Source organism: Bacillus rossius, chromosome 1 (genome assembly GCF_032445375.1).
Source record: "Bacillus rossius redtenbacheri isolate Brsri chromosome 1, Brsri_v3, whole genome shotgun sequence".
NCBI lineage: Eukaryota > Metazoa > Arthropoda > Insecta > Phasmatodea > Bacillidae > Bacillus > Bacillus rossius.
This window is the reverse complement of record NC_086330.1, coordinates 93,854,765-93,877,593: the sequence shown is the minus strand read 5'-3', so window position 1 is coordinate 93,877,593 and position 22,829 is coordinate 93,854,765. Positions and strand designations below refer to the sequence as shown.

General features: G+C 38.9%; 1 protein-coding gene across 1 annotated transcript in view; it reads right to left on the bottom strand.

Annotated features, from left to right (window-relative positions):
* The window catches only part of LOC134540217 (nuclear pore complex protein Nup205), a 279,586-nt gene that overhangs the window by 23,033 nt on the left and 233,724 nt on the right, over window positions 1–22,829 (bottom strand). Inside the window, exon 29 of the mRNA XM_063382820.1 lies at window positions 16,419–16,551. Coding sequence (XP_063238890.1) covers window positions 16,419–16,551 — 133 coding nt within the window. The remainder of the gene's footprint in view (window positions 1–16,418; window positions 16,552–22,829) is intronic.

Genomic DNA, 22,829 nt, shown 5'->3' with positions numbered 1-22,829 from the left:
ACTATTAAATTCCTTCGTATTTATTTCATACATTTTACTATTTATGTTTTTTTGATAGATCTACCAAGGAAAACTATCAACATATGTACCTACTTAGAAAAATATCTGCTACAAACATGAGTTAATCATCAATGTAATCCTGAGCAATATAATACATATTAATATGAAAACAAGACTAGAAATATTATTACTGCAGTGACTGGTAAATTATTTTTACTAATACAGTAAGTCCTCTATTTACGTCGTACCGATTTACGTCGTTTCGGATTAACGTCGCTAATGTTTGAGTACTCATGTTTCAATTTAAGTTGTCGCCGATTCACAGTAACGTCGTTTACAATGACCGTAAATCTTTATTTTAACCAAAAAACCGTATATAATTCGTTTATAATTCTTTGTTTCCTTCGGTAGTTAATTTATGTTATGTAGCGTAAGCTACACGTTCACCGCTTTATCTATCATACATCATGAGGGACGCTTCCTGCTCTCCGCGCGGTGATGCAATACTACCAGCCCGCCCGCTTGGCCACCCACGTATCTCGCACGTAGAAGTGTTATCTACTTCCTGCAACGACACAGCATTTTCTCCTACCCCCTTTCGTCCAACTCCTTGGCACTTCAGTAGAGGTGTAAAAGTAACTAAAAAAAGTGTACCCGTATGTATTCATTACTATAACAATTCGTACTCGTTACTTTCGTATCGTTACTTCTGATACCGCATAACATGCTATGTTATGTAACAGCAACGAATCGAGTCGTATTTCGTACGCGTACAGTATGACGTCGCGTAAATAATAATAAATCGAATATAAACAATTAAAAGTATTTGATGATTAACAGCTTTTGTTAACCAAGAAACAATAAAATCTCATTAGAGCAGCTTTATTATAATATCTCTTTTAAAATAAGAAGAAAAAATGTGAAAATACGCCATAATAAAAAACAAAAACATACATATTTATAATTTGTAAAAAATACTTTCTTACGTTGTTTCTGTTCCAATCTCAAACTTTGTCTACACACACAATACCTTTAATAAACAGTAAAAAACTTGGACGACGAATTTCCAAATTATACTTTTCTTAATAAACAAACATCGTTCTTTGTAACGAATAAGCGCGCGCATGCGTAAAACATACGAAAAATGTGAGTAACGAAATGCATTCGTGTGTAACGTTTCGTTACTCGTTACTAGATGCCGCACCCGTTACTCAGTAACGAATACATACGGTTTGCTACAGCTCTACACTTCAGTAGTGATGGGCAGAACGGTTCTTTTGGATCAGTTCCGTGAAATGATTCGTTCATCTCAGTCAATTCGTTCTTTTCTGTGTATGGGATCTGGCTCTTTTATCAGGTGTCGTAACTCGTTCATCCTTTAGAGTATTAGGTACGTGTTTTTGTATTTGAATTTGAACATTGCTTTCCGTAGCCAGTGAATCACAGTTGCGTATATGAAACAAGATTATTTATATTTTATTACTTTTTAAGTTACAAATATTAATATATAGGCTATTTACACTCTAGTGACAGTAAAGTGTTTACATGTAGACCAACACATTTAGAGAAAAAAAGACAAAAATTTAATACTACTACTGCGATTCAGTATGAAGAGAAACAAATGAAGTACATTAATTAACCCAAAAATGGTAAGTGTGAACATTTGTAGTTACTTTCCCTGTTATTTTTAATTCATACGGTTTTTTTTTTTTAGTTTTTTATTTACAAATTTGTGTATGTGAATGTGAAAAAGCAATTTTAAACCACTACTTAACAGTTCACATTTTCAGGTATAGATACTTTTCATGTTACCCTATTGTCCCTATTTTATTTGATCAGTTATCGTTTGCTCTTGTGAACATGCGCACGCTGTGATTACTAATTCTTCAGACTCCTGACGTCATGAATCATTTCACGAACGAATCAGACCGGGCGCGTGGCCGGTTCTCTCATCTCCTCATCTCGTTCTCTCGTTCTCTCCGCGTTTTCGTTCTTCCGAATCTTTCAAGGTACCGGCTCTCAAAGAGCCGGTTCTTTACATCGCGAACGAATCGCAAGATTTCGTTCTCTCAACAATTCGTTCTTTTTGAACGAATCGTTCATGAACGACCCATCACTACACTTCAGTCGCTATGATATCATTGAGTTGGCCGGAGTTTTAAACGTGCCGTTGTTAACTTTATCGTGATTAAATGCGTTTGTAGTAGGCCTACAGTATCAGCTCACTGCAATTAATGATTTTTTCTACATAAGATGTCTTCCAAACGACTATATATCTGTTTTTATATTTCAATCAATAAAGGTAATAAAGCAGCTGGTTAAATAACCATTCTATAAAGCTGAGTAGTATTAGTTGGACTTGTTTACCACGCTGTCGGTTGTAATTTGCTGATATAATTGCCCGTTGTCACGTCTGTATGCCAGCGCTTCCGGCCGACCTTGGGCCGTGGTCGGCCGGTGGCATGAAACATGGCTCATTTTGCGTCGTTTCTATTTACGTCGCGGTTTTCAGGAACGTAACCCTGACGTAAACCGAGGACTTACTGTATATATATTTTACATACTTGAAACTTCACAGTAATGTTCCTTATGTTACGCAGGATGACATTTTCCGAAAATTAGATCCCATGGGTGGTTAAAACCAGGCAACAGTGGGTACTTTGTCTGCATGAGAACAGGATTTTGCATTGTTCATACCTTCTGCGTCTCCATGGCAACGGGCATCGCGCGGCAGTATCGTACCCACATGGAGGGGCATGTATAATGAGCGGCTTAAGAGTGATCTGCCTGTAGACTGCTGTAGAGAAGTACGGGTACATCAGTTGTACGTTGTCTGCACGAGTCGGGAAACCATCGGTGCTTTTCATTTTCTCTCCGGTACATTATACAAACCGGATGGCCAGGCCGCTACATACGCAAAAATTGTCAGAAATGGAATTTTACACATGTTTAACAGAATCGCGTACGAGGTAAATAATTTACAGATAGATGAATGTTGCGACGTTGGATTAGCCACTATGATTAAAAACTATCTTTCGCTAACGCCCAGTGAAAAAGCAGTTTCCAAGATGGCCGGCTGGGGCTTGACTGAAGACTATAGTGTACCCATTAATGCAAACGGCGATTTTGAAATATGCGTGCCTTTGAGTCGTCTCATGGGATTTTTCGAAGATTATAAACACGTTTTAGTTAACGTTCGATAGAATTAGTGTTACTTGTTTCAAACTCTCAGAACAACGCGGTGTTAGACATGGCAGCGCAACCGTTGCCTGTGACACTAACACTCACGAGCATCGATTGGCTAATGCCTCATGTAACCGTTTCTACCGCACAGAGGATTCGTTTGCTTAAAATGGTTGAAAAAGGAAAAAACATAGACATTGCTTTCCGATCCTGGAGCCTCGAAACGTATCCGGCCCTGCCGCAATCTCAATCGGTACATTGGTCCGTGAAAACATCATTTAATACGGAAAAGCCTAGATATATAATAGTCGCATTTCAAACGGGTAGGCAAAACAACGTCGCCGGTGATAAATCAAAGTTTGATCATGTTGACATTAAGAATGTGAAAGTTTTTTTGAATTTGGAATCCTATCCGTACACAAACCTGGATAGTAATTTTCCTAATGATAGCTATCTGCTGGTGTATAACATGTACGCGGAATTTCAAGACTCATATTACGGTCGTCAATCATCACCACTTCTCGATCCGGAGAAATTTAAAGATATGGCTCCTCTCTTTGTGTTTGATGTGTCTAAACAGAACGATAAGATGATTGGAGGAGTCGTGGATTGTAGAATAGAAATTACCACAACGAGAAATATTCCCGTCGGCACTCAAGCATTCGCACTAATTCTGCACGATCGATTGGTTTCGTATAACCCGAGAGACAAATCTATTAAAATTCTAATGTAATGTAAGTGATAACGCAGTCTTCCCTGGGACGTCATGCTGTATGCCAACCTCCAGGGATGCTACTCTCAGCACGGTTTCGTCTTAAAAGAGATAAGCCTGGCTAATGACGAAGGGGAGATAATTACGAGAACATTTCAGCCGCCATACTCGTGGAAGTACCTCCACAGAAATTACCAGAGAACAAATTCTTGGTTAACTAGACATTTCCACGGCATCCATTGGGATGACGGTCTGTTTCCGTATACTTCGTTGCAAAACATCCTGTCAGGACACATCAGCGGAACCGTAATGGTGGCAGGTGTAGAGCAAAAAAGGTGGCTTGAAAAGTTGTGTAAAAAACATGTTAATATTCAGGATGCTCAGACCGAGCTCGGATGTCCGTCACTGAAAGAACTGAATAAAATGTATACGCAAGATAATAGCCGTGCACGGCCCGTTACGTCACGACATAACGCCGCGCTGCTTAGGGCTTGGGCGTTGGAGAATTGCCAAGCGACGCCAGACCCTGCTTGCTTCCCTCCCGATACAATAAATTGAAAGCGTCGCTCGTGGGGATGGGGAGCCCGGTGGGGGTGGGCACCCTCGGTGTTATAGTGTGGCTCGTAGGGATGGGGGAGCCCGGTGGGGTGGCCACCCTCGGTGCTATAAATGTAACGCGTCGTTCGTAGGGGAGCCTAGTCACCCTCCAAGCCACTCTTCGTACAAATGCAGTTTAATCCGGAAACGCTGTATCGGGATGTGTTGCTCGGCTGCGGTCGCGTGAACTTCGAGACGGCGGACGGTCGGCAGTGGTTGCACGTGTGCACAGCGTTGGGACACCTGGTTCGCGAGGACGCAGACAAGGAAGTGATAGAGCTGCCTTGCACTCAGCAAAACTGCAGCGTAAGACTCCTACGGCCGGACACACACCTCCCATGCTCTCCGGAAACTCTGCTCGTCGAGGCCGCAGATGAGGTGGTGCAGGTGTGGCCCGGCCAGGAGCAAGGTTTTGTTGAGTTCGAGGTGCTTCGTCCCAACGGCACGGTGGTTGCCTGGAGTGAATCGTGTGATTCGTTCACACACGCAACATTCCTCGACGGGGGCAACCACTCGTGGAGTGTGCCGTGCAACCCGGACATCTGCGACCTGCACACCGCAGACGGCTCCGACGACGAGGAGGAGGAGGATGGCCGCCGTCGCGGCTAGACATCAGCCGCCAGCCGCCAGCCGCCACCCGCCCGCCAGCTGCCACCCGCACGCCCACCAGCTGCCACCCGCCCGTCTTCGCCAGTAACAGCTCCGGTGAGCGACGTCCGCCATGTTCCCACCCATCTGGGGCCGAGACCCCATCAAGACCAAGAGGGAAAAGTCTAGACACATCCGCGGGCCGTATCCCGCAGACTTAAGACTAGCTTCCGGTGAACATCTGGACGTTCCCATACCGCTGTTCGAGGATGTTCGTTATTTAGATACGAACCCAGAACAATTGTCAGATGATGGTTTTAGTGATAATCAAAGTGAACGAAACTTCTATGACATTCCTATTTCTTTGGCTTCACGCCGATGGCGAGAAAAAGCGAAGAAACACAGAATAGCGGATCCTAGGTTAACTCACACTTTACTGCAGCTAATGTACGACTGTCAAGAAACTAGATATCTTTACGTGCATTCTAGCCTGCACTGTGTCGAATACTGTGTTAGATATTACGACATTGAGAAGGATTGTGAACGTCTGCCTGTATACTTTGAATCGTGTCGCGATAATATCCATTATCGCATGTGTTGGGATAAATCATTCCCATATACTAACATGAGACTGTTAACATCGTTTCACTGTGAAGATAAGAACTGTTACGTGCACTTATGCCATCCGCTGGCTAAACATCCAACAACCGTTGATGAACTCAGGACCTCTAGAGTTAAAAATGATGAAACTTTCATAGAGCGCTGTACCGGAACCGATCATTGTCGGAAGAAAACGTACAATGTTTTGTTGGGAGACGATGACGACCTGAACACACCGTGTGTAGGACACCTATGTCCTATTTACCGTGCAAAAGTAATAAAAGAGTAAAACTTTTCAGTGTCTAAATCATTACCTCTTGCGCCATATGTCGGATTCAAGCTATCGACGAAACGTAAAATTTTCTAAAAAATAAAATAAATAAATAAACCATGAACTGTTGTGAGTCAGCGTGTTGTAACACCCTCTGTGAATACATTGCAAGTTTATTTATGGAAGCCATACGTATAATTGCTAAAAGACAAACAGACTCTCAGCTCAGTGTGGAGTGAGCCTCGGTCGAGTAAACATGTCGTTTAATCCGGGTAACCATTATGAAAACCTGTCTCGTGGTTTATCAATGGTGGAGTACTCAATCTGGAATAATGGCATCCTGAAGAACTATGTGGAGAGTTGTGACGGTCACTTTCACACTGTTCAGATTATAAACCCGGACACTAACGATTTACCCCTGGAAGTTAATCAGTGCAATTCGTACGGACGTTGTGCAGTTAATTACATGCGAAAAGACACGCCATTGCCTTGCAGTGTCGACGAAGTCTACAATCACGCCTTGCAAATGCCAGAACTGCATTCACCCGACTGTGCATCAGCTATCATCGAGCCTGCGAAACCAGCGCGCAAGAAATGTCAGCGGAGAGCGCCCGCAACGTATGCACCGCGCAAGACTCGAACCAGAGACCTCAGCCATCTGGGACCCATCAGTCAAGATGGTGATCACAACGTTCAGCAGAACCAGCACGAAAGAGACCTAAGCAATGCCAAAATAGCCCTACGTACTGTACTCATAGAAATGTATAACAAACTGTAAGTTTTATGACTTGTGCTTTATTAATTTAATACGTGGTTTTTGTGGAAAAAACCTCTTCATATCAATTATTTGTTGTAATTTAAAACACACATAAGTGTGGTATAATATGAACAGTAATCTACGTATGTTTGGACTCTGATTAAAGAGTCATAATATTTTTTTAAATTTAATACGTCGTTTTGTGAAAAAACTCTTCATGTAATTTGTTATTTGTATAATTTATTTATTGTATGAGGAGTGGTTTGAAGAGTGACTTTTGAATAAAAACTGTAAATGTTATTACTTGTTAGATTATTTGAATACTAGCCTGTTCATTGTGTTACTGGGGTGAGATCCGTCTGGAGGGAGGGGTGGTAAGTTGTAAAAAAAAAATTACCAGACGCAACGCGCTGCGGCGTGAGGGGTTCCCAGAGTAAAAAAAAAAAAAAAAAAAAAAACACTGGCAGCCATCTTGCCAGATTAGTTAAATATATAAACGCCACAGACTGTGAGGGGCCACAGTCTCTGATCAGTCGCCGCGCTGCTGCTGCCGCACTGCTGCTACCTCGACGAGCAGAGCTGCGCCTCCTGTTTTTTCCAGCAAAGGTAAGATAGATAGATACAATTTACTGTAAATGTATTTACTAAGCTGTTTGAAATGTTAGGATGTTATTGTTATCATTTTGAATGGAAATATTCTTTTTTTTCATTTAACATGAAAATAATATTAAACTTCAACTTTCTTCACCTTTTACTACCACACAATGTTTTCGCATTTACCATCTATAATTTATTAACGTTTCCTACTTCATTAATACGTAAATGTTTTTTTTTTTTTTTTTTTTTTTTTAGAAAATATTTCCATCTAGAGATATTCTCTAAAAAAATTTATTTTAAAATCTTGCAAACGGATGGGAGATTTCGTGTACAATCTATCATAGTTTTCTGAAGAAATAAAATTAATTTAAAATTATTATGTCAAACCCATACTCCATAAATACGTCTACTAAATTTTATTCTTTTCTTTTTGTTTTAGCTTTGTGCTCACTGTTGAACGTAATTTCCCTCGCTCTCTCTTTCTTTATTTTCTATCTTTTTTCTCTTAATATGTACCCGTTCTTCTTCCCCCGAGGCAAAGCGACTCCGTCTTAATGAAGCTGGACCTTCTATCCCTGACTCTCGCGATGGTGGGCGGGGGTCAGGGGTGGAGTTGGCGCAGGGGCCCGACGTCTTGCCTCACCTGGAGGGTGTTACCTTGAACACTGCATTTGCTAACAAGATAGTGGACTTTCGAATTGGAAATGATATTGAAAATGTCGATCCGGACTTGGACCGGTTTCTACAGAGATGTAGGGTTCCCTTTCTGGACTTAACTAACGAATTAATTCGCCCCTTTAAAGTTTACGTTTCACTCTCGGCTTCATTTGTTAAGGAATCTGCGGAGGGAAACGAGAGTGAAACTTTTCATTTCACAACTCACTCAACCGCGATACTGCACTCTGATGAGGTAGGGGAAATCTACGATTCAACATTCATTCCGGAAATCAATAAACTTGTTAGTGATTTCGGTGCGCGTGGCAGTGGCTGGGCCCTAAAAAGATTGATTAACATGGATGTACATGTTTCAAGCTATAGAGTTTTCACGGTTGGCGCAGCGCACACGAAATTGCCGGCGTTTTTGTACAATAGGAAAGCTTGTGTTAACATTGAGTGTCCCGAGCAGCACTGTTTCCTGTATGCCGTCATGGCAGGTGTGTCGACGGTGGAAGGCAATGTTTCTCGAGCCACTTCGTATCCAAATCCACTCGTGTATTTTAATACGAATGGCTTGACGTTTCCCTCCACTCTGTATCAGATTAAAACATTTGAGAGGAACAATGATATTTCCATTAATGTTTACGCTTGCGTAGATTCTAAGGGGAATATCGTTGACGAATGTTTTAGTGGCAAATCTGAATCCTCGATCCAGCCTCTTCGCGTATCCTCTGAGCGAAGAGAGAGACATGTAAATATATTGGCGATTCGTTCGAGTGGCGCGACAGAGCACCTACATTTTGTTTACATAAAATCAATGTCCAGATTATTGCATACACAATTGTCCAAGACGCAACATAAGAAATGGATTTGCGAGTGCTGTCTTCAGTATTTTACAAGCGAAGACAGATTAAATTCACACAATGTTCTCTGCAGCCAGCATCAAGCAGTGCGGACCTGTTTCCCTACAGAAGAGAACAAGTATTTGCAATTTACAAACTTTGCAAAACAGGACCGCCTAGGCTTTATTGCGTACTGTGACACCAAGTGTTACCTGAAGCCTTTCTCCGCCTGTTTGCCCGGTGACGAGTCTTCTAGCACTACGCGGGTAAACGAACACGTGCCTTATGCATGTAGCATTTTGTTAGTATGTGGGTACGATAGCTCTTTGACCAAGTATGTGCAATTCGAGGGTGATAAATGTATTGCTGAAATGATCGCAGAATTAGTTTCAATGACACAGTGGGTTTGCGATATTTATTCAAAGAACATTACTATTAAGACACCAACCCCGGCCGTCTCTGCAAGGCTTGCGAGTCAAACACATTGCCATATCTGTCAGAAGGTATTGGCTGGGCAGTCGGTGCTCGATCACTGCCATTTTACTGGTGAAATACGTGGTTATGCCCATTCTAAATGCAACCTGGCTTTCAGGATGCAAAAGAATCAACTCGTCGCGGTTTTTCATAATTTGCAAAATTACGATGCCCACTTTTTAATGCAACTTTGAGTGGGTTCCCAGGGATGAGTATGCGAGTTGGGATTTCAACGCCATTGACATAGATGGCGATACGTCATATTTCGCGGAAGTGGATTTGACCTTTCCCGATGATTGTCACGACCGCCTATCAGATCTGCCTCTGGCCCCTGTGAATGGCGTACCGCCAAACGGGCGAATGAGTAAATTATTGTTAACTCTCGCGCCGCGTAATAATTATGTTGTTCATGCTAAAACACTGCGGCACTACGTTCGGTATGGGGCGGTCATCGGCCAGGTTCACCGCGTGCTGCGGTTTGAACAGGCGGCCTGGATGAAAGATTACATAACCTTTAATGCTGAGCGTCGTGCCCAGGCTGCGAATCCCTTCGAAAAATCGTTTTTTAAGTTACTATCGAATGCTGTTTACGGTAAAAGTTTAGAAGATTCTAGAAGACACAGAGACATTCGCATCGCTTCGTGTTACGAAAGTATTTATGGGGCAGGCGAGCTGATTGGTTGTCCGACATTCAAGGCTCGGCAAATCGTCGATGAAAATCTAGTTCTCATAGAGTTGCAGAAAGGTTCGATAACCTTCGATAAACCTTTGTACACGGGTGTCGCCATTTTAGATTTGTCAAAATTGATTTTATACGACTTTCATTATAACTACATGCAAAAAAAATTCCCTCCAGTCTCTGCATCTCTTGTACTCGGACACTGATTCGTTAATTTACCACGTTCAGTGTGATAACGTTTACGATTCCATTCGACCCTACTTAACTTCACGTTTCGACACGTCAAATTATACGCCAGGTAATGATCAACGCTTCCCCTTAGTCAAAAAGGGTGTAACAGGGGTGATGAAAGATGAAGCCGCTGGCAAGATCATTACGGAATACGTGGGTCTTCGCCCGAAACTCTACGCATACAAGATGGAGGATGGTTCTTGTATGCGTAAAGCGAAAGGAGTTAAGGCCAACGTAATCCGATCACTTCTGTTCCTTCATTACCTGGATTGCTTGCTTAAAAATTCACGGATTCTAGGCAGTCAATACCATTTCCGTTCGCGAGGCCACGCCGTGTTTACGGAGCGAGTGAACAAGGTAGCACTGTCTTCAGGAGACGATAAGCGTTGGCTTTCTGAAGACGGTGTCAGCACATTACCTTGGGGACATAAAGATCTGTGTCCTTTTAAAACTCGTGCCTCGCCCGATCCCTCCTAATCATTGTACATATTTCCATTTTTTTTCCCTCTGATTACGTTCACCAGTGAGACGAACACTGCTGACGTAACCTCCGAGCAGTGGTTGCTCGGAGGGGTTTCAAGCGTGTATATATATATGTGTGTGTGTGTGTGGGGGTTGAAGGCAAACAACAGCGCTTCTTCCGCCTCCCCCCACACACAAAAGAAAAAAAAACTTATCCCGAGAGGGGTGTGTTCACCTCCCCCCACCGCGCCGCACCATGATCCTTTCCATTATGCATGTGGAGAGAAAAACCGTCAGTATGTTAAAGAAAATGTGTAGAGATGTTTTTGAAAAAAAAAAAATATATTCCCTGTTACCATGATAGCTTGCATATTATTCAATCTATAATGATTTAACGATAAAATAAAAGTTTGTTTCAAGTTGCCTCTCAAAGTATATGCAATCTATCATGATTTAATGTAAAAATAAAAGTTTGTTTCAAGTTGCCTCTCAAAGTATATGCAATCTATCATGATTTAACGTAAAAATAAAAGTTTGTTTCAAGTTGCCTCTCAAAGTATATTCATTCTATCCTGATTTAATGTAAATATAAAAGTTTGTTTCAAGTTGCCTCTCAAAGTATATTCATTCTATTCTGATTTAACGTAAAAATAAAAGTTTGTTTCAAGTTGCCTCTCAAAGTATATGCAATCTATCATGATTTAATGTAAAAATAAAAGTTTGTTTCAAGTTGCCTCTCAAAGTATATTCATTCTATCCTGATTTAACGTAAAAATAAAAGTTTGTTTCAAGTTGCCTCTCAAAGTATATTCATTCTATCCTGATTTAACGTAAAAATAAAAGTTTGTTTCAAGTTGCCTCTCAAAGTATATTCATTCTATTCTGATTTAACGTAAAAATAAAAGTTTGTTTCAAGTTGCCTCTCAAAGTATATGCAATCTATCATGATTTAACGTAAAAATAAAAGTTTGTTTCAAGTTACCTCTCAAAGTATATTCAATCTATCCTGATTAAATGTAAAAATAAAATATTCCCCTGTTTTTTTAAATTTATATAAATCGTCCTCTTGATAGGATGCCTGAAATTTGTGTGACGTTCTACAGATCTCCCCAACCCCAAGACAAATGGAACGGATACCATCAGCGTTGGCGGCCTCTTTCTTCGAGGAAGAGGTGGAGGAGGGTGGGGGGACCAGTATACCAGCCGACATTGCGGCGGCCTTCTTCGCAGAAGACCTGCTGGAAGGGCCGTCTTCTCCCCCTGCTCTTCCAACACCGCCGGCCAAGACTTCGCCGCTGCTGTTGGTGGCGGGCCCCTCTGGGACATGTCCCTGGGGTCGGCCGCTAACAGCCGACGAAAAAAGAGGGGTCCGGCTACCTGCTACGAAGCAGAAGGTGCCGGCTCTGCCTAGCGGCGAAGTCGTGGCCAAACTGATGGCAATGGACGCCCAGCGGGGTAGGGGAGGGGATAAAAAATAATTTTTTTTTTTTAAACTAAGTAATATCGTTGTGTTGACTACATTATTTCAATACCCATTATGTGTTACTTGTGGCTGGTAACTTAGTATGCAGAAAATTGGTAATACGTGTAAAGAACTATGCGGTCATGGTAGACTGCTGTTAATGTTTAAAACTCGTTTTGTTTGGAAAAATTAACGTACTATTTAATATAATTTTTGTAGCAATGCGCTACTCGTAAAAAAAAAAAAAAACTGCTGTGTGAAAAAAATATATACATACATACATACATACATACATACATACATACATACATACATACATTATAGTTGAACAGAAACATTTACGTAAACGAGACTATGGCAAAATAATATTATTACAAGTTACTTTTACCTGGTATTAATCAAATGGCAGGTACAGGTAACTAACACACCAGGTAGACGTAATATTTTTTTTTAAGTGTTGGGGAAAAAATATATATTTTAACTTTGGAAGAAATTACATTTGTATACAGTTCTCTTCGGCTGCGGCCGCCACCCCTCTGCGAGCGGCGTCCCCTATGCGGACACCTGGCTGTCTGAGTCATTATTTAAATAAAAAAAAAATGACAATGGGAGACGAAGAGTTCGAAGCCGTCTTCGGTTGCAGCCGCCACCCCTCTGCGAGCGGCGTCCCCTATGCGGACACCTGGCTGTCTGAGTCATTATTTAAATAAAAAAAAATGACAATGGGAGACGAAGAGTTCGAAGCCGTCTTCGGTTGCAGCCGCCACCCCTCTGCGAGCGGCGTCCCCTATGCGGACACCTGGCTGTCTGAGTCATTATTTAAATAAAAAAAATTACACTGGGGGGACGAACGAAAGGGCCGTGGGAGTACGCGCCATCGTTGTCGTCGTCGTCGTCGTCTGCGCAGCTCCAACACCCATTGGGAAAAAATATTTTAATTTTTTTTAATATATATATATATATATATATATATATATATATATATATATATATATGTATAATGTCTATACATGCACAATACCTTTTCTTTTAAATGACAAGTGACGTAATAAGCATACTGTTTTTTATCGATCCTATCGAAGTTGGCTCACAATCAATTAGTCAATCCCAATCTTGAGCCGGCAACCGGTGGCGCCATACATACTATAATATTTTTCACCTACTACACACCACCCCCCATCCTAGTTTTAATTCGCTGAAATACGTAAAGTATAATTTTTTTTTATCATCACGCTATAAGCATAAGTAATGCCTATAGCTTTTTTATTTATTATTATTATAGACAGACATGCTACACACCAAATTGAGCATACTATAACTAGACTGGTCTAGTACTATAAGAAAACATGGCTACACTTCAGTGTGTGTTTTTTTCTTCAAAATTTGGCATCTACTACTACTACTACTACTACTACTACTACTACTACTACTACTACTACTACTACTACTACTACTACTACTATAGTCATAGAGTAGTGGCTGACGAAATAATACTTTCTTTTATATTCAAACTTGAGAGAAATGCAAAAAACAAAAACAATGACTATAAATGGGGAAGAAAAAAAGATGGCGGCCTGGTATGCTGTGCTACAAGATGGCGGCCTGGTGTGCTATGCTACAAGACGGCGGCCTGGTATGCTGTACTACAAGATGGCGACTTTCAGCAATCAATTGTCATACATATATATACAGTAGAACCCCTGTCATACACTTTTCAACGGAGGGCACAAAAATGGTGTATGATGCGGGAAAGTGTATGAAAAGGGAATGGCAATAATAAAATTTTTTTTCAATCTAGCATACCAGCACAATGTCAGATTAAACTTAAATACATAATTTGTAAATAATTGCATTATATTAATGAAAGATATGAATTCATCATTATATATACATATAATAAAACCACCATAAAAGTAAAATACAGTCCATAATCAAGTAAAGCAGTCCTTTCTAGGGGGGTGGGGGGGGGGGGGGGGGAAGTCACCAAGCCTAAATTAGAAATTAAAAAAAAATTAGGCTATTGTAAAAAAAAAAAATCAGAAATTTTTGCTTGTTTGTTTCATTTTACGTCAACTTTATACAACATAACATTTTTCAATAAAATTTTAAGTTGAGAAACGTAAAATACAAAACAATCCGACCGTAAGAAAACAATAACAAACGGGTATATTCAGTTCAAAGATTAATGAATGCACAAAATATGAGATCCGTGCCTTGGTAAAGCGCGTGCACCATTTTCATAATCATTGCTAGTTTGCGCCACTTGTCTTGCTTGGTGCTGGCCATAGATGCTACTAGCGAAGTGCACAGTCTTCCTGATACTATCCATATCTATGGTGCGATAAAGTTATTTTCTTACGTTTGCAAAGGTAAACAATGAACGTTTTTCAAAATAAAAGCATTAAAATGTATTTTATCAGGAGGAATATAACAAAAAAATTTGTGAATTTAGGACTTTTCCGGTTCGTAAAAACGTATGAAACGGGAAATTATTGATTTTATAAGTGTATGTTCCGGGAAAGAAAACCATTGTAAATATAGTACTTTCGGCGGGACCAAAATTAATCGGCGTATGACACGGGAAAATGTATGAAACGGGAACGTATCATCGAGGTTCTACTGTATAATATTATTTAATTTTTTTTTCCAAAGTTGGCTGTTCTGGTTACTTCCTAGCAGTCGAAATTATTATTATTTTTTTTCCAATGTTGAAATAAACATGGCGGCCGGCCCGTTTTTTTTAAATTTCCCGCTTAGCACTATAAAAAGAAATAAAACATGGCGGCCGACTAGCAGCCGACACTATACATATATTTTTTTTTAATTTCCCGCCGTTTAAATTGGCCCACTAGCACTATAAAAAAATAAACATGGCGGCCGCATAGCAGCCGATGCGCCTCGTTTAAATTTACCGCTTAACACTATAAAAAATTAAACATGGCGGCCGCCTGTTTTTAAATTTGCCGACTAGCACTATAAAAAAAATATCTATATATATATACCTTCTCTTTAAAAAAATAAATATTTTATAAGCATATATATATATATGTACAACATCTGAAATTATTTTCTCCAATATGGTCTCGTGGTCCTGTGGTTAGCATGACGGACTAACGATCCAGAAACGAAGGTTCGAATCCAACCGTCGCCACCCCTCACATTTTTATACTTGTAAAAATAATTCCGGCGCGCGAAACTAGCGCTACCTACCTCCCTCATTTAGAAACATACACACACACCCCCTCACCCTCCACCTCCCCAACGAACACGCCCGAAGTTACCCGACGAGATATATCGATCCTACCGAAGTTGGCTCACGATCAATACACCCAACCACCCTCCACGTGACGTCACCAACCCAGCCAGGAAAACACCTGTCAAAAAACACCTGTCACACATGCACCTGTCAGAAAAACACCTGTCACACCTGCACCTGTCGGACAAGTGCACGACAGGTGCAGGTGCACCTGTCGCTTTGTTTACAGTGTCCCAGAACCGGCGTGCTCCCCCTACTTACTTCGTAATACATAATAACGAATATTTCGTATTAACCGTATTGATTGACATTAAATATGCTATCCCAGTCTGAAGGGGAATTAAAAGTGTTCGAATAAACGCGAACTTTGAAATAACCGGTATTTTATTAACGAAGTTTCACTGTATATTCAAAGGCTTGGTTTATTCGACTCGAGCATACCTTGGCCTTTAAGCCAGCCAGTGATGCTGTGACTGTGAAGTCGCAGGCACAGATAACTAACGTAAGTTTAATAAAAGAAAGAAAGGACGGGATTATTTTATAAAGCCACGCACTTAGGTGGCGACTGCAAGGCTGAAGAATGTGACAGGCGTCAACGGCAAGATGTCTAGTGGCGAGCGAGAGGGGTGGAGATAAAGATGACAAATAACAAAAGCGCGCTTCAAGCGACCACGTCGTAAATTCCTCAAAAAGACCTCGTTATAGCCGTGTTCTCTCTATTACAGTGCTCGCTATAACGAGATTCTACTGTAATACCATTGAAAATTAAAGAAATAACACAGGATTAAATTTAAATACATTTTTTTTGGTAACAAAAAAAAAATAATTTTAAGGGATGTATTTTAACTAACCTTAATTTATACTAACAGAAAATAACAAAAAAAAAATATTTGGAAAAAAATATTAGCTTCTATAAAACCTGTAAAACTTCCACCAACTCTCAGCTAACATTACAATAACACAAAAGAATATGAGATATCTCTCAGTAACTGAAACAGACTTTCATTTCCACGACTACGCTCTGTATCAGAGATGAGAGAGAGAGGGTACCTGGGTAAGAGACGCAGGCTATGATGCCAGTCAACCGTGCCAGTTCTTTCAGGAAGATTTCCTCGACGTGAGGACTGCCCGAGTGCAGGACCAGGCTGACCACGTCCTTGTGACTGACTAGGAAACGTTGAATCTGTAACATATCATCCACGCACCTGTCACTTGGACAGCTCTGGGCACACTGCAACTACACTGGGACTTTACAACTGTACCTGTGTGAATAAAACAAGCAGGTAAACAGCTTATAATAAAATGTATTTAAGTGGCTAGAACATAGTTAACTTTCCAATGCTGCTAGCTTCACCAGCATTATCTTGTGTTCAGCTACTAGAAAAATAAATTTATACACACACACATATAAATATATATAAATAAAGAGTAAAAGGATAAAACTGAAATCAACCCACACATTCTTGAACATTAATATACTTTTTTTTTAATAGTCACACACATCAAGACCTATTAAGAGGAAGAGATACGAATGTAATGATGCCACACTGGTTTCAAAAGTTTTTGTGCCATAATTTTTGTTTTTGTTTACAATTAAATATTTGCCTTCGTTAAGGTGGAGATCACACATCAGGAGACTCACAAAATGATATAATATAGGACATAGCGCAGCATTTCATTTGGAGAAGTGATGGCCCGATATTGAAAAATAACCAGATTCTGATACAGGTTCCAATAATTAATATTTTACAGATCCGACACTCAATAACAGATAATTTTTAATGTTAAAAAAATATTCTGTCAGTAAATGCATTGAATAAACTAGTGTCAGCAAATTTCTTGTAACTAATGCATTAAATTTTAAGACCTATTGATAAATATATTTTTAACATATTGATGTTTCCATTAAAAGCTCTCTAATTGAAAATTTTACTAGACTGCACAACTGTCTGGTAAATCGTAACTGCGGAAAAGAGTTTACCAGTAGTATCAGTAATAATTTCTCACCACAGAAAAATTATACATGACTGTTACAGATAAAGCTAGGTAATAATTCATCAGTCAGAACACTATTTCTAGTATATTTAGATCACCATGATGCAGAGTAATTATTACCAGTATTACGAATAAAATTCATGAACACAGTACAAGAAATAATTCTTTCTACATATGCCACATGTAAACTTAATAACAAAAAAAGGCCTTCTTAGAAAGAAAGTAGCCTTCCTCAAAAATTTCAAGGAAATGTGCTTCTCAGACACACAGCGTTTTACAAGGACAAGTAAAATACTATTTGACGGGTCATTCTTTCTATTCTATCACTTAAAAATTTAGGTTATAGTCACTTAATATACTTGTGTACCTACTTGTAAATTTATCATTTAGTCTAACTCCCCATTTTCTCTCTTTTGGATTTATTAATGAATATGCAAACACATTTTCCAGAAATAACTTCTGCAAAGTCTCTATTGATACAGTCCAATAGTATGACATACTTTATTCCAGTATAAATAATAATAATAATAATAATAATAATAATAATAATAATAAAAATAAATAAATAATCATAAATTCGAATAGTGCTAAACATCATCAAACAAACTTTGCTAAAGAGTTAAACTTTGTGGTAAGTATCACTGCTGTTCAGTTTATTCTATCAAGTATATCTGTTGTTTATGTTTACATGGAAACAACTTTGAATAAATGAAGATTTGTTTCTATGAATCATGTGTAAATACCATTTTTTCAATTGGAACCCAAATCAAAGATGAAATTGAAAATAATTAAATAACATGCTCCATTAAACAAACAAAAGAGTGCTTAAATATGTGGCTACAATGAAAGGTGAACACATTACCGTTATTGCTTACGAATGCCTTTTCAAAAAAGCGTAAAAACGTGTGTTGTGCAAATTCTTAAATACTATGTCCGGAATTTGCACCAATTAAATACAGTCTGAAACAATTGGTATAAAGTATCTTGTTGTACTTCAGAATTTTAACAAACCTAAGTAGTTTGACTAAAATGTTTGCAGTGCACGTACATTCTCCTTAAATATCTAATATTTAGGGATGGGGCGAATCCTGATTTCCTCGAATCCGAATCCTAACTCGAATCCTCGACTGGAATTGCCGAATCTCGAACCCAAACCCGAATCTTTTAACAGATGATATCCACATATATAATGTAAGTGAGATGTATTCTGCTTGCACTAAAAGTCTCTTGACTTTATTACATGTATTTTGGTACATTTCTGGTATAAGTGTAGGGTGATTGTACCAATTACTGAACACGTACCATTGAATGAACCTCTGGGATTATCTTTAAAAAATAAGATATCTTTGGATTGTATAGTTCCATCAATTTTTTGTAGTTTTCTTGTAAACATATAGATGGCAGTGCAGTCATTTCAAGTGACACAGTGCCACCATTTTCTTTACAGCTCAAATGGTAATAGTGATGATGTGGATATGGCCACCTGAATGCCTCAGCTGTTAAGGTGAGGATTATTTCATAATTTTAGGCTTAGCAATTTTTATTCTAACAGTCAAATAAAGTAACTTGATTAATGTCTGTAGATTAAAGCAGCATTTAAATAGCAAATTCCTTACTAAACTGACATAATTTGCTCCTTAGTTTTGTTTATTTCAAGGAGTTCAGTTACTGGTTGCCAAAACATTGAAAATCTAGTCAATGAAAAAGTGTTCATTTACTGGGTAGCAGTGAAAATATTTTTTTTCCTTGCTTTGCTTCCTGTATGGCTGTGCCTACAAGTCTAAGTAGACATTAGGTCTAACCTCAAACTTGGAGAGCATGTATTCAGTAAATGAACAGCAAAACTAGGTGGTGTTCATTCACTAGAAAAGCTGCTTTTGTAAATGAACACTTATCATTTCTTTAACCAAGACCACTTCAGAATGTGTTTTTATGTTGTTACTGTACTTAAGATTGCCAAAATTTATATATAAAGTAAGATATTGCTCATTTCTTTCCAGATGGATGATAATTCGGAAATGACAGCGAGCCAGGGAAAGAAATATGAACGTTTTAAGTATAGCGAAGAAGACCTCACTTCAGCTTTAGAAGATATTAAGGCAGGAAACCTTAGTTTGAATAGTGCTGCTAAAAAATATGGTGTTCCTAAGGGAACACTTCATAATAAAATTATGGGCAAAGTTCCTATTCAACGAAAAATGGGACCAGATACTGTGCTGACAACAAAAGAAGAACAGAAGTTAGAAATGTGGATACTAAGCAAGGCAAAATTGGGATTTCCAATGCACCCGGATGTAGTTCAAGATGCTGTACAGACAGTTTTAAATAGTGGTGGACGGAAGACTCTGTTCAAAGACAATAGGCCGGGAAGGAAGTGGTTGGATTTGTTCCTTAAAAGACACCCTACTATTGGGAAAAGAAATGCTGAAATAATTTCCAAGGGTCGTGCTTCTGTGACGCAAGAACAAATTAGCAACTGGTTTTATGATCTCAGGACTCATTTGCAAGAGGAGGGGTGTGAAGATGTTTTACAAGATGGTGCAAGAATCATAAACTGTGATGAAACTGGAATGCAGCTTTGCCCTAAGACTGGTAAAGTTTTAGGACCTACAGACTTAAAGAATTTCTACGAAATAGCAGGTGGGCAAGAGAAAGAATCCATTACAGTGTTGTGCAGCTTTTCTGCAAACGGGAGTATTATTCCACCCATGATAATTTACCCATACAAGCGGCTGCCAAAAAACATTGCTCATACTATTCCTGAAGAGTGGGGTTTTGGGAGATCGGACTCTGGGTGGATGGTTTCGAGTACATTTTATGAGTACATAGCAAACATTTTCTGGCCATGGTTATCACGCAATGGAGTAGTGTTTCCAGTGATATTGTTCTTAGATGGTCACAAATCTCATTTGAGTTTGGAAGTGTCGGAATTATGTGCTGAAAAGAAAATTATCCTCTACTGCCTGCCTCCCAATGCAACTCACATACTGCAACCATGTGATGTGACAGTGTTCCGGGCTTTAAAAGTAATGTGGAGAAAAGTGTATCACTCTCACAAACAGTCCTGCGGAAATATTACAAAAGCAAATTTTGCTCATATATTTAAAGAAGCTTTCGATGCTGCGATTAAACCAGATGTAATAATTAGTGGTTTCAGAGCTTGTGGTTTGTTCCCCTGTAATCCTGAAAATGTTGACTACACAAAATGTATCTCTCACAGGCGACAGGAGCTGAAAAAAGAAAGATGCCAAGAAGAGCAGACCGTACCAACAAAGAATGACTTCAAAATAGCTGTGAAAGTTATTGAATACTTGATCGGACCAAACAAAACAGAACAATTTTTGCAGACAGAAGAAAATACTTCTTTGCCAGTTTCAAATAGTAGTCTATTCAAAGTCTGGAAAGCCTGCAGAGAGCAAGTCAATGAGAAAAGTCAAGTTGGCCATGACAGACAAGCTACTCAGAATGCCAACAATCAAGACGAATGTGAATTGTTGAATGCCACCGACATTCCTGGTATTGACGACATTACTTTAACAACCGAGACTGACTTGTTAGATATTGGTTCCCTTCCAATTGAAATTGATGGTATTGTTTTTCATGGTATGGATGACACAAACATCACATATGGAACCAGAGAAAATTTGTACATTGCTGAGGTAGAGGAAGAAGCAACTGTACTGTCATGTAATGATGGTTTCAGAAAAGAAATTAGTATGAACATCCCAAGTGGAACCAGAAAAAATTTGAATGTTATTGAAGTAGAGGAAGAAGAAGAAACTGGAATGCTGTGTAATGATGAAGGATACACAAACAAAAGTAAAAGTACTGAAGAAATCTGTGTAAGAGACATTGTGGAAGATGTCATGAGCATGATACTTGAAGAAGTGGAAAATAAGTTGCGAACTGATTGTAAAGATCCAAAAGAAAATGGAAACCAGCACTGTAATGAAGATAATGCAACTGAAAAGGAGATTGAGAAAACAAGTGACCAAGAAATAGATTTGTGGGAGCAGCACTTGCACTGGCCACGAGTTAATGAGAAAAAAGCAATAAAAAGAGTACAGAAAGAAAAACAAATATATGCAATATCTTCAAACAAATGGCGTGAATTGCAGGTTAAGAAGGAAGACGAAAAGAAGGCAAAACAGAAAATCCAGCAAGAGAAAAAAGAAAATCGAAAGAAAAGACTACACGCAACAGTGAATAATAGACCGGCTATTAAACGAAGAAAGACTAAAGACAAAGTTGGTGAAACAACTACTGTTACTAGTAGGCCTCCTGAGACACAAGCAGAATTTCAGAAAGACTATGAGAGAAAAGATGTTATCCCTGGCACATATATTTTAGTTAAGTTTAAGTCAGGAGCAAAGAAGAATGTAGGACAGTACTACAAGTATGTATGTGTGACACAGGAGGTGCAAGGGGAAGAAATTAAAGTTGTAGGATTGAAGTCGACAGAAAACAATAGAACATTTCGTGTTGTTGATAGTGATGTTTCACACATAAGTTTTAGTGATATTGTTGCAATTTTGCCACAACCACTTATTGAAAGTGCAGGAGACAGGATAAAATATATTTTTAGAAATGATATTGAAATCAAAGAAAATTGATGCACGTAGAATACAAATCAATGTTACCTTGCAGCATCAAAACATGTATCTAAATTCCGTAACTTTGTGTTTCATGTAGCCTACTTAACTTTTTAAGCATGTAGGCCTAAGGTCTGCTAATGATTTGACTTCGTATTTCTTTACTTCATAGGCCTATTAGTGGCCTATCTTGCATTGCTCAGTACTTGTTCATTCATTGGGAAGTGTGTGTTCAGTATTTGGAATGAAGTGTTCAGTCACTGGTGTTTTTGCACTATTTGTATAAATTAGTTATTTTTATATTATGTTCATTGTTGAAGTAGTTCATATTTTTTTTACTTCAGTGCAGATGTTTAATAATCCAAAAAAACCTACCATAACATTCAGAAAAATAATTTCATACTAATAAAGAATTTTTATATCAGGATTTGCCTTAAATGTTCATTAATTGGTACAATCACCCTATATAAAGACAACAATTTTTTCTTGAGAAATTTCAGTTTTAGTACAGATTAGCGGTTAGGATTTTTTCTATAAATAAGCTAGAGGTCTGCGAGCCTAAGAATTTTACTTCGAGCCGAGCTCGAGCTTTTGTGGTACAGTTACACTTTTGGGAAATTATTTTTATCTTAAACTTAATATCATGTTTGAATAAAGTATTAAAATGAAGTGGGCTTATTAATTTTGGGTAACTATTTACAGAGTGTGTTTACATTTTGCACTGCTAGAAAAAAAAAGAACATTTTTTTTCATTGAATCTTACCTGTTTCCATTGGTTCATTAGTAACTGATATCATCCAACTAACATAACCAAGTATATGTTTGTGTAAATGTAACATATCTTTGGAAAAATTTCATCGTTGTCAATTTTTCT